This window comes from Xiphophorus maculatus, chromosome 21 (genome assembly GCF_002775205.1).
Source record: "Xiphophorus maculatus strain JP 163 A chromosome 21, X_maculatus-5.0-male, whole genome shotgun sequence".
In the NCBI taxonomy this organism is placed as follows: domain Eukaryota; kingdom Metazoa; phylum Chordata; class Actinopteri; order Cyprinodontiformes; family Poeciliidae; genus Xiphophorus; species Xiphophorus maculatus.
In genome coordinates, this window is record NC_036463.1 from 4,705,791 (window position 1) to 4,718,849 (window position 13,059).

General features: G+C 38.8%; 3 protein-coding genes across 7 annotated transcripts in view; 1 reads left to right on the top strand and 2 right to left on the bottom strand.

Moving 5' to 3' along the window:
- Positions 1-356: 356 nt before the first annotated feature.
- otos (otospiralin) lies at positions 357-2,332 on the bottom strand. Its single transcript, XM_014471265.2, has 4 exons — positions 2,283-2,332; positions 2,135-2,198; positions 1,784-1,807; positions 357-759 (listed from the first exon to the last, which is right to left on the bottom strand). The coding sequence occupies exons 2-4, from the start codon at positions 2,187-2,189 to the stop codon at positions 572-574; spliced, it is 267 nt and encodes an 88-aa protein (XP_014326751.2). The 5' UTR covers positions 2,190-2,198; positions 2,283-2,332; the 3' UTR covers positions 357-571.
- A 2,041-nt stretch (positions 2,333-4,373) lies between these two features.
- LOC102227184 (apolipoprotein D-like) lies at positions 4,374-9,070 on the top strand. The gene is made up of 5 exons (XM_005805726.2): positions 4,374-4,486; positions 6,557-6,672; positions 6,741-6,862; positions 7,311-7,396; positions 8,617-9,070. Exons 2-5 carry the CDS (start codon positions 6,562-6,564, stop codon positions 8,844-8,846), a joined length of 549 nt encoding a protein of 182 aa, XP_005805783.1. The 5' UTR covers positions 4,374-4,486; positions 6,557-6,561; the 3' UTR covers positions 8,847-9,070.
- Positions 9,071-9,503: 433 nt separating this feature from the next.
- Positions 9,504-13,059, bottom strand: part of arhgap21 (Rho GTPase activating protein 21) — an 87,467-nt gene continuing 83,911 nt past the window's right edge. For all 5 annotated transcript variants that reach the window (XM_023325995.1, XM_023325994.1, XM_023325993.1 and 2 more), the window contains one exon: positions 9,504-12,575. In XM_023325995.1, coding sequence (XP_023181763.1) covers positions 11,088-12,575 — 1,488 coding nt within the window. In that variant the 3' untranslated portion in view covers positions 9,504-11,087. The remainder of the gene's footprint in view (positions 12,576-13,059) is intronic.

Consider the following 13,059-nt stretch of genomic DNA (forward strand, 5'->3'; position numbering starts at 1 on the left):
AATGCAAAAAACTTCAATAATAAGTTTAAAAATATAGAAAAAAATTAGGGAAAGCATTATTTTAATGATGGAATCTAAATTGCTCACTTTGCTTTTTATGCTTTGGTGCAATGTTTGTAAAATTGATATAGATTTATTTTACATTTTTGCTCTATATATTCTGCTTCTTTGCTCTGAGGATAACAAATATTTTTAAGTGCAGCTTCCGGACCCTAATTACTCTTGTTGATGAAATTTCAACAACAGAATAACATTTATTTTAGGGATTTCATCAAAACTCCCAACCAAGTGGCATTCTGCTTGTTGCTGGCAATCCCAGAGATAAATATATATAGATGAATAGATTCCTTAGACACTTTTACCTAGAAGCAAAATGTCTTGTTTATTTTTCACACAGTACGTGGATATATTATACAGTTATACCAACAAAGCTTCTCTGTCATCTATATTCATCACTATGTTTCAAACTAATTAAGGTAGATATAAAGGCTCTGTGTCAATATTCTCTTTTCCTTTAGCTCTTTCCATCAGAATATTTTGGTTTCGTTCTCTAAACATCCTGGCTGTCCTCTCAGTGTTCATGTCCAGCGTTGGTCTCGTATCCCAGGGTGTCTCCGAGGTGCTGGTGGGCGTAGAAAGCCCGAGCCATCTCGTTGATGTGGTCGTAGGCGCCGATGGACCTGAAGTATTCTACGTAGTTCCAGAAGTCTGAGGTGGAGTAAGGCCAGTAGGGAACAGCTGGCGGTTCATCATACGGAACTGAATGGGACAGAACGACAGCTGGCTTACAGGAAACACTCACTTTAGGTATTTATGTGCAATATGCTTACAATTTTATCAGGTTTTAATGACTTAAATCAGTTAAATAACAGACTTTGACAATAAAGGCTGTGTATGTATTAATTGTGTATGAATAATGTGAGAAAATTTGTTTTTGCACCACAAAGAAACTAAACCAAAGGGTTTTGCGGCATCACAGCCTTCAGAAAGTTTCCGTCTGACATATTTTGGACAATTAATCACCAACACTTTGATTTGAAATTATCTTATAAAGTATAATTTTGTGGTTGAGATGCTGTTAGGAAAACAGACATGTCTTATGGATAAAAAACAGAAACAAAAACAAACAGATAAATCAAACAAAAGTTTTACTTCTACACTCTGAATCCATTTTTAATTAAATCTGTAAAGTTTAATGAAATTCTCAATTTCAAATAAATTTATTTATATAGCAACCATCTCTGGTTAGGTTTCTTTAACCTTAAACCAATTAAACAAAAACAAATAGTAAAATAAGAGAAAACCTCAATAAAATTAATTTACATGATTCACAAAAAGTGCTGAGAAGCATAAAAGGAGTCAGTTTCAGTGTAATGCATGGACATATGTATGTATTTTTATTATTTTATGTACAGATTTAATTTCCCCTTTGGATCAATAAAGTATTTTTTGAATTTGAAAACATTTAAATCTGGTCAATTGTTTGATTGTCGGGGGAAAACTATTCTAAATCTGAGGTTAAATGAGAAACGTGATTGTCTAAATTATGTTTTTAATGAATTATAATCTCAGTTTACAGCTCTCCTTATTATGATTCATTAAATCACTTGACTAATCCCCACTAACACATTAAAAAAAAATCCAGTTGCCTCTACCAGAGGAGTAAATATGGATGATCATTGTGATTTTCTGCAGATTTGGTCCCTAAAAAATCTGCTGAAATGTAAATTCGAAGGTTGTAAGAAGATAAAGATGGAGATATTTAGTTTGAATGAAACTGTACCTCCTTCTGGGATGACTCTGGCCACTGTGAGGTGGAAAGAGAGACAGAAAAAAAGAGTTAACATTCCCAAACATGCCACAGTTTTCCCTGAACAAAGAAGGGATTCAGTCTTGTAAAACTAAAAGAGGGTTCTTTCTCCAGGTTCCTCAGCAAATATTTTCCCCTTTACTGAACAAACACAGACCCATAGACCACTCTTTCTGTTCGCAACTAAAACTCTCATCTCAGTCAAAGCACTTGCATCCAACTTAATCAACAAATAAACAAAAATTCAGATACAAAACTAGTTTTCTTTTCTTCCATCCAGCAGGTTATTAGTGGAGATTTTAACATTAAAATGAAGAAACCCACCACAGAGATGGAAGGAAAAAATGCAGAGGAGTGCGCTGATCCATAACAGTTTCATCTTGAGCTCCTAATTAAATGGAAAAAAGTGAATTTCTTGTCAGTCTGTGGGCTAAAGAAGTGTTTAGCGTAGAGTGAACGCATCAATCTTTACCTGTTCAGAGTGAAGGTTTGCTGCAGTTGGTCTCCTGGTCCACTGTGGTGTGTGGGGGACAGCAGAGGAAGAAGGAGCCCAGCTCCAGCACAAACACACACACACACACACACACACACACACACACACACACACACACACACACACACACACACACACACACTGGCCAGACCCATGCCAATCACATCCCACTGTAACATCGCTGAGCTGCTGCCACGTCAAATATTTGTTTTGTTGGAAAATGAACTCCAGATAACTCACACCAAAACCCGTGCTGTGACTTTTTCCTCAACTCCTAATCTTCACTCTTATCTTGATTACCGCCTATAAAAAGTAATCTGGATCATATTTTCCCTAAACGCGGCGCTGTTGGATCATGATTTTTCACACCTAATCAGTAGACAGGCGATTCTTTTTATAAAGTCCTCATGTCAAAATGTTCAAAATGTCCAACAAACATTCATAAAACCTATTTAATACACTTAGCTTTTTGATTTTCTTCATGATGTGTATGAAGACTGTCCAAAAATAAATACAGCAATAATGCCGAAGCTGTTTTTCCCCCTGCTGTTAGATCAGTTTGTGTGGATCAGTGATGTCAAATTATTCGTATTGTTGTTATATCTGCAGTTACATTTCTAGAAAGGTATAAGGAGGTAAAGATGGCGCCATCTTGTGGTTTTCTGCCTGAATGATTCAAAGCACGTCACCAACACACAATGATTGTTTTTGAAATGAAAATGATCAAAAACAACTTTTGAAACAGCATATATCTAAAGTATATCTGTCGTTAGCATGGGTGGTTTGATAACCAATGTTTTAGTTGGCTACAGCATGCTTGGCAGCAAACCGTTATTTAGCTAATGTTGCTGTTACGAAATTTGCTAATTTGAGCGCTTGATAATGTCAATATTTAATAATTAACAACAAAACCCATTGACTTGTATCTAAACAAAAACATATGTATGTTTTTTTAACATGTTCATCTTCACATTTTTATTTTTTATTGTTGTATCGTTAGCTAGTGTTGCTAGCTGCTACTACACAAGGCTAGCTGGTTTCAAGCTAACAACTCTCCAATGTCTCTATGGCAACTCTCATCAGCTGATGATAGAAATAATTAACAGCAAACAGAAATTTATGGGCATAAAAGTGGCACCGATTTAATATTTTCATTTTTGTTTTTAATCACTATTTAAATTAAAAAATGTTTAGGGTGGAATGATTGGCGTAGCATCAAACTGCATTAATTTTTGGGACACTGGTTTGAAATTATTGTAGCTTTTCTCTCATCCACACAGACTCAAATATATATATATATATATATATATATATATATATATATATATATATATATATATATATATATATATATATATATATATATATATATACCCGCAATAATATTTATTTAAATGTCCTTTATCAAGTTGCACATACACCTCAGTTCACAAGGATTTAATATATTTTTATTCCAGTAAAAGTAAAAAGTAGTCTTTCAAGAAATTACTCAAATAAGAGTCCAAAAGTATTTGGCAAAACGGCAACTCAAGTATTGAATAACTGATAAAACATCAATCATTTAATATTTAAAAATTATACCCTCAGATTATTTATTAATCAGGTTATATCATCAGACAGAACAAATAAAATTATGTGAAAATGTTGGCATTTTATTGATCAAAATGAGTGTAATTTATATAAACAACATACTATACAATAACTTACAATATAAATAACTTACTATACAAAATCAGGGGGAACTTTTTAAAAAAAATATAAAACTTATAAAACTTTAACAAACTTTAACAGACATACACTGCAGGTGTGTATCGTCTGTGTTTGGTGAATTTTTGGTTAAAACCTGCTTGTACTTCATTCAGTGGGTAGAAAATCCAGAAATAAGAGTACAAATACTTCATAGAAACTTCACTCAAGTAAAAGTAACTGAGTAAATGTAACTAGTTACTGCCCGACTGATGAAGTGAGTGCGTTCGTTAGTGATGGGAAGGAGCTGTACTGTCAACATTACGGGACATAAATGAGTCAAACTGTTTGTTTCCTGAGTCAGCGCCCGGTCAGGGAGGGAATGTGCGCATGACAACAATTAGTCGACTGTCTCTTTAACAAGGCAGAGAGAAACCAGAGCTGATCCAGAGAGCCGGAGAATCAGACTCACAGCTCCAGACCTTCAAACCACTCAGGTAAGGAAACACTTCCTAAATATAACCTTAACCTGGAGAACACAGGACGCAACATATTACGTCTTAACATGGTTTTTATTTTGTCTTGTTGAGATTAATTCCTGTTACATCAGATTATATATTTGCACTTACTCATCATATTAAGGTAATAGTTTTTATCTTCATCATTTAACATTTATAGCCTGAAATCCCTTTAAATGTCATTAAATAATGTTTTATAATAGAGTTACATAATGTCAACAAAGCGGAAGGTGTATTCAACCCAAAGCAACACCTTGACACCTGAAGAACAGGTGTGGCTGCTTGAATGTGGTCAAACGAGACAAGAGAAGACAAAATATCTCTGCTCATTCATACATAACCATGACCTTGAAGTTAACAATCATAACTCTTACCAAACCAGCATGTTCAAATGCAAACTATGACAGGCATGCCTGAAAAGCTCACTGCAAAAACACAAAATCTAAGTATTTTTGTAAGTAGTAGTAGTAAGATAAATATATTTATCTTACTACACTTAAAATGAGACAAAACTAAATAATAAGCAACTTTTCAGCAAGATATATGAGTTTGATTTTAGTTGATAATTCCTTAAAATTGATGAAAAAGAACTAGTTCCGCAGGCAGATTATTTCATTTATAACATGGGAAAAATGTCTCTTCATAAGTGAAAATAATCTGACAAATAATTTGAAGGAAGGAATTATTGACTTAATAAAAGTTGCTATATTTTGCTGAAAAGTTATTTGTAAGTAAGTTTTATTTTATTTCAAGTGTACTAATATATTTGTACTACTGTAGTAACTAGACCAAAATTACTTTGTAAGATTTTGTGGTTTTGCAGTGTAATGTTAACTAAGAGCCTAATAACCCTGTATGAATAATTCCGGCAAATAATGACCTTAAAGCTGCAGTGTGTAACTTAAATAAATAAAAAAAATGTTTTTAAATATTTGTTAAAACTGTCACCATAATGTGAAAGTTTATAAAACAGATAATCTGTGAAAAGATCAATCTCCCCCCACTTCCTCCTTGAATTGCTCCACTCCTGACCAAGAACAACCAATCAGAGCCAGGAGGAGGGTCTTAGCGCCATCAATCACACTTATGTACTTGATGCTAAATATGCTAATGATGGAGAAACAACTTTCAGAAGAAACATTTATCCACCAATATCTGTGGCTAAGCTAGCTAGCCTTAGCACTCACAACACGCTATGTTAGCTGTAGCATAACAGAGATCATGAGCTTGTGATTGACAGCGCTAAGACCCGCCCCCTGGCTCTGATTGGTTGTTGGCACTAGGAGAAGGCAGAGGAGCTCAATTTTTGTTGCCGAATATCTGTCTCACCATACTGTCACAACATAGTGACAGTTCCAACAAATAAATTAAATATTATTGTTTTTATAAAAGTTTAACAACTCAAATTAATGTGCATATTTAAACTTGTCTAAAAAGTCTTAAAATGACATCATACTTCCCCCTAACAGTGAAGTTTCCAGACAGTGGATTCAGGATATTTGTCTGTCCTGATCCATGAGCCTGTTCCTCATCCAGCCTCTAACATTGTTAAAATAAAACCCTGTTACACACATTGCCTACAGTATTCACATATTTAACCATACTTTCATGTTCTGATTATAGATTATGAATTATTACTTTTGCAGAAACGCTACAGAGCCGTTTGCTGCAAAAGCAACAGTTTAAAATGACCCTTTCACGCAATTTCCATTTCTCTTCTTAATAAATCTTGGTAATATTGGTGGTTTGGGGGTAGATTTAGTCTTACATATGATATATTTACTTATTCTCTGCGTTAGCTGCTTGTTTTATATGACAACAATGAAACTGAGTAGTCAGAGTTCTTATCTTGGTGCAGTTATATTGTCTCATTCATTGAAATTGGTCTGCATTCTGACATTTCTTGTCTTACTGTAACGTGTTGCTGTACTTTTACCCACAACAAATTTGCCATAGTCGAAGCTAATCAATGTTTCACCTCATTAATTATCTTCTTTAAACAGGTAATAATTAAAACTTTTTCCATATGTTCCTGTTTGTCCCCTGCAGGAACCATGTCTGCCGTCTACCTCGCCCTCCTGCTGCTGCCTCTGGTCTCAGCTCAGACGTATCACTGGGGTCCCTGTCCCAGTCCGGCAGTGCAGCCCGGCTTCAACGTCCAAAAGGTAAATCCTGTACAAACATGCTGGGAGCACATATAGACACAAAGCGACCCAGTTGTTTCTGTCGCCAGTACCTGGGACGGTGGTACGAGATAGCGAGGCTTCCCAATTCCTTTGAAAAGGGGAAATGCATGGAGGCGAATTACGCCTTGAGGAAAGATGGAACCATCCGAGTCCTGAACTCACAGCTGTAGTGAGTAAAATTATTGCTTCTTCATTTGGTTTGATGTTTTGTGTGAAAACTAGAATTTTTCTGGGTGCAAAATTCCGATACTCTGTCTGATACTTTTTCCTGCTATTCTTTCTCATAAGTCACAGTTTTTGCACATGCTTGGATTATTGTGTGAAATAAAAATGGTGGACATGTGGAATTCCTGTCCCTCCATTGTTCCAGAAAAGGCGGGAATTCCCATAGCAACCAGTGACTCAGCATTCTTTGGCATCTGTTTTTTTTTGTTGTTTTTTTGCCTAGCTTTGCTGTTTTTCTTCTTTTTAGATCTGCTAGTCTGGAGTTAACAGAGAGACGTTGATGTATGTCGGATAATTTTGCAGAAAATGTCGGGTTTAAAACGCTGTGAATAGCTTTGTTATTGTTGGTAATTAAATGTTTGCGTTAGCGGCTCTGTTTTTCTATGTTCCAGTAAAGATAAAGTGAGGACAGCAGAAGGGACAGCTGTGGTTCCCGATACGAGGGAAATGGCCAAACTTGGAGTCAGCTTCTCATACTGTAAGTGTGTTTAATAAAGACCATCAAGAGCCTGACAGCAACGAATGAAGAGAAGGATGTTAATTTGTCAGTGCTTGAGTGCAATAATGAACAAAAGCTCAGAAGTTCCCCTTTTTAAATACAGGTCTTGTACACACGTAGCTGGGTCTTCATAAACACAAATATCTCAAATAGTGGAATCGGTTTAAGAAAAGTGTTTATTCACATAAACCTGCTGGATTTCAACACGGAATGTTGTTTTAAACATGCCAAAACCATAGGGGGCAGTGTAGCGCAAACCTAAAACCAATCACAGTCCTTCAAAACAACCATGACTTCCTGTTAGGAATGAAATATGGCGCCAGGAGAAGTTGGACTACATTTAAACACTGTGTTAGAATATAAGGTTAATAAAACACAAGACATGCCGATTGGGAATCATGCGAATCAAGAAGTGAACGTTGAATATATCAGTGGTCTACCTTACAGTATTTCCGATATTGGGAGTTCAGCCAATGGGTGCCAAAAAACATGAAAGGTGCTCCTGGATTGGCCAGTTAATAGTGTGTGAAGTATCACTGAGCCTCCATATTTCAGCTTCCCAAACGTAATTTTCTTTAAAATATTTTAGATATGAAACAATCCATGAACAGGCAGATTTTCCATGAATAATTTTGAGTTAAAGCTGCATCTCATAACTTTTATAATAAGGTATGCTGTTTATGTATTTGTTAAAATTATCATTATGTCATGACTGTAAAATATAAGACAGATAATCTGTGAAAAAAATCGTGGTCCCGGTACTAATTGTAGAAATACACCTCAGCCAGAAACAACCAATCACAGCTCGGAGGAGGGTCTTAGCGCTGTCAACCACTCTTGTGCTCATCCCTTGCTCTCTACTACACTACAGGATTGTTGTTCACCACAACATAGCCTGCCAGGGATGCTAAGGCTAGTTATAAATGGCTCTCCACCATTAGTACGTTGAGCTTCATGTACACAAAGTTGATTGGTAGCGCTAAGACCCGCCCTCTGGCTCTGATTGGTTGTTTCTGACAGCAATAGTTGCTCAGGGAGGTTCTTGATCTTTTCACAGATGATCAAAAACATTGTGACGGTAAAACATATATTTTGGTAAAAGTTACAAAAGTACCCGGATACCCCGGTGGTTCACGTCTGATGTTACCTTCACCTCCTGAATCAGCAAATAAACGAACTTGTATGGCGTGTGCTCACAGTCACTCCCTACAGCCCGTACTGGGTCCTCACCACCGACTACACCAGCCTGGCGGTGGTGTACTCCTGCACGGACATCCTCCGCCTTTTCCGAGTTGAGTACGCCTGGATCCTGTCCCGGTCGCGCTTCCTGCCGCCGCTGACGGTTCGCTACGCCAAAGAGCTGCTGGTCAGAGAAGGAATCGACATTTCCAGGATGAAGGCCACCGACCAGAACTGCAAAGACAACTAGGAGACCGCTTCTTGTGATATTTTAAGATTTTTGTGTTTAATTATATGTAGTTATTGTGATATTTCTAAGCACAACAAACTTTATACAGTATATTTTGATTCTGATTTTCTGTTAAAAGGTTGGTGGCTGAAGATGGAAATATTAACTGAAGGGTTGTTGTTTATTATACTACCACAGTGCAAGTCACATATTCTGTAATGTTTAATAAATAACGTTTAACTGTTTTTTCTATTCTTATTCTAGAGATTCTATGAACTGTAAAAACTAATTCATTGGGTATTTCTGTCATCTTTTTTAATAAACTGATCAAGTTTTTCTCATTGGACATCGACAACAATATCACTATGTTCTATTGTAGATTTTTATTAATCATTTTTAGATCGATCTATCTATCTAGACCATAGATCAAGATTGATTTTTCTATCTATATAGCTAGATATAATATATATGATATTATTATTGATATTATATCTATCTAGACAGATAGATATAATATATGATATTACTATTGATATTATATCTAGATAGATATACCTATCTATCAATATGAAGACAGTTACACAAACAAATCGAAAACCAACACTTCCTAACTCTAGAAACTCTGTTAATGTGCAAGAAGACAAATTAAGCAACAAAAATATGCAAGAAGACAGAATATATACTTAAGATTTTTATTTATTTCCAGTGTTTGTTGGGACGAGGGGGCACTGAACCCATGCTCTGCTGCAGCAAACATTCGTATCATACAGGTTTAAAACCCAGTTTATATATTTTTCCCCAGTTAAAGGCGCTGGTGCCTTTTACTGCACTTTAAAAACACAAGAAACAAAACGTCGTTGTAAATTTGACTGAAAACTGGATTTCTGGTTTAAAACAGTCCTGTGAATAACTTTATAAAAACGACTTTTAAAAAGAAAACAAAGAAGGCACTTTTCTTTTTGAGATAAAAACAACTTTCACAAGTAAAAACAAACTTTTTTTGGAAATAAAAACTAATGTACCTACGAATTACATACGATAGCGTCAGCATTTCATCATTACCGTTTCATAGCCCGCTTTTTTTAGGGATAAAACTATAATCATCCTCCAGTTGTCCCAGCTAATATCTGGCTGATGTTTATGTGCTGCGGAAATGAAACTTCCCGCAGTACGCAGCTCAGAAAGCAGCAGTCGGTACTCCTACGAACTTCAAGTACAAACAGAACAAAAACAGACAGTTTGTCACAAGCATCTAGCATCAGCCCAGACAGAGAGATGCTAAGGCTGGGCGAAATGGCGCAAAAATAAAATGAGTTTTTTTTATATGTACCAGGTCCGATTTTATTTCCGCTTATCTAAAATTTCACAATTTATTTTTATTACCCTTCTGTGAGTTGCATGACAGTTTTAGGGGTAGGCTATAATTTATTTTTTTATTTAATTATGAGGAAAAAAGTCATGATATTAGCAGAATAAAGGTGCAACTTTACGTATTAATCGTCCTTTAAAAAAATCTTTTAAATTATCATCATCTGACGTAACACTGTTTGTGTAGTACTTTAAAAAAATCAATTGCACGATCCTTTCAAAGTCCTACTACTCAATAATTTTGTGCTAATGTGTCAAAAAGGGATTTTATTATTTGTAAAATTTACATCATTACTCATTTTTTTCAATTTTAATAAAAATGTTACTTTATTCTCCTAATATTACGACTTTATTTAGACAACATTCCAACTTTGTTGTGGCACAACTTTATTTTGATAATATAACTTTTAAAAAATCATAACTTTACCCTGAAATTTAATTATGAAGTTGACCTAAATTAAAAAGTCCAAATAAATAGAAGCTTTAAAAACAAGATGGCGGCTTTGGGCGTGCTGACGTCACTATGAACTATGGAAACCCCAGGAGTGTATTGGTGGGGGGAAAAAAATCCCCATTTTCCAACAATTAAATCTTCAAAAACCATAAAATGGTCGCCCAGCCCTTGGTGATACATTCTTCATACAAGAGGAAGAACTGAACCATGTGACGAAGTAAAGACTCTCGGGTCAGTTCTGCTGGAGAAAGTTCACGATTCCTTTCCGACTCGGTTCCAGTATGGCAGAGAACTTCATCATCTTTATTAGTTTAGTAACATTCATCAGAGCTTATACACAGTATGTACATTAGATACAGAAAGTATGTTTTAGTATAAAAATATTGTGCTAAAATACACACATTTACGCCTGAACACACACTCTGGTCGGGTTTGTCCGTCTACAGGTACTGGTAAAACCGTGAGCGGGTCACTTGCGCTCCGGACAGTTTGTACGGGTGAGCGTCTGATGTCGGCGCGGTTTTATTTGTGTCCCGCATCCCGCCACCGTTGACCTGTTCCGCAGTCGCCAGCGGAGGTTTGTCAGATTTTTCCAGAGCTTCAGGATGATCGTCCTCGGGCTCCGCTTTGGGCGCTACCTCCGCACTCGGTTCGGATCCGCGGAGCCGCTCGTGGGTAATCCAGTCCCGGAAGGAAAGGTCCTGAGAGGAGCACCTGGGTTTGAGACGGTCCAGCGCCGAGAGGTCGGCCGTCTGGTCGACGCCACCCTGCTCCCGCCAGTCGTTAATGACCGCCAGGTTCGCAAAGTCTCTCTGCCCGCCCAAGGTGTGCCTCCGCCGGATGTTCTTCTTCTTGCTCCGAGCGTCGGGTGTCTGACTCTTAGTGGCGAACATGTCGTCGGCGGACGATCGGATCCTGAACCTCAGCCGCTCTGTGATTTTCAGGTGCCAGGCTGGTTCGGGCCGCTCCGACTCGCTGCGTGAAGAAGAGCTGATGCTGCTCGACGACCGGCCTTTTTTCATCACCTCCAAGACTCGAGACAACCGGCTGGAAGACTCTGCTCTCCCCTCCGTCCCCGCCGCGCCCTCCGCCGACGAGTCGCTGTCGGTTTTATGCCGCAGCGACCACCGTCTGGACAGAGTGTCGCACTCAATCATGCGCTGTGTGGGGAAAAGGCGTCGCGCTTCTTGTTTCTGCGCGCCGGCAATGGGTTTCTCCTGACTCTGCGTGGGGCGAGGCGTGGACTGGCCGCTGCCGCCTCCCGGTGCGAACACCGGGAACTCGCCTTCGCTGTCCGTCTCCATGGGTCGGCCCTCGCTGATGAGCTCGCTGCGCTCGTCGTCGGCCTCCTCCCCGCCCTGCAGCTCCGGACTCAGCACGCCAGACTCGGCTCCGGTCAGGAAGGTGATGGAGGAGGTGGTGGAGTAGTCGGAGGTGATGGAGCTCACGTCGGCCCCGGCCGACGCCGGCAGGTCCAAGAAGCCTCCACCGGTCCACTTTTTGGGCCTTGATCTGGGGACAGATGCCCCGGAGCTCATGGTGCCGAGGTCAGAGGTGTTTTCCTCCAGCTGGGACAGTGGATCCGACAGGGAAATCTTCCTTTGCGCCGCCGTTTGGTCGCTGATGATTGGCGACGGTGAGGCCCGTCGGGGTGGAGTCTTCTCTTTCTGGAACAACGAGCTTCTGTGGATGGTTCTGCCGTTCTCCTTCCTCTCCTCGGCTCTCGGTTTGTCGCCCTGCAGCGGGTGGTGGTTCGGCTTTTGCCCCGAAGGAGCCTCCTTTCTGGGGAAGACCGCGTCCAGATCGTCGTCAGAGCTGCTAGGCTGCGGCTTCTCCCTTGACCTCCCTCTTTTGCGGCTGGCGGCAGCAAAGATGGAGGAGACCAGGAGGTCTCGGCTGCACTGGTCCTTCCCAGAACCCCAGGAACCCTGCAGCAAAAAAGAGATTGGGCAGAGAAGAGGAGAAAAATACAAAAATGAAAAAAGTTAAACTTTGAAAAGACAAAGAGAAAAAAATCCCTCATTCCTTAAATCAGTACTCCACCTGCTCCAGAGACGCACCAATCAGAGAGAGAAAGAGGAACATTAGCGGCATCGTAGCAGGATGCACATCATTACTGTTGCCATGCAGCTTTACAGCAGATAAAGCAGAAGCTGCACAAGCACCTCCATGAAGCTGAGCAGGAGCAGTGAAATGAAACAGCAGCACCTCCTTTTAAACTCCACTGATGACTCAAATCACTGTAGCTTTTAATGTGGCAAGAATACAGCCGTGTGCTTTAATATTACTCTATCAAATCAGTTTTTATCTGTTTTCTGCTAAATTACATCAGCGAGGTCCTCCAGTTTTTACTATTTCACACAAAATCAACAGTGAGCAAGTTTATTGAATATTTTCTGCAAAATGTTCAAA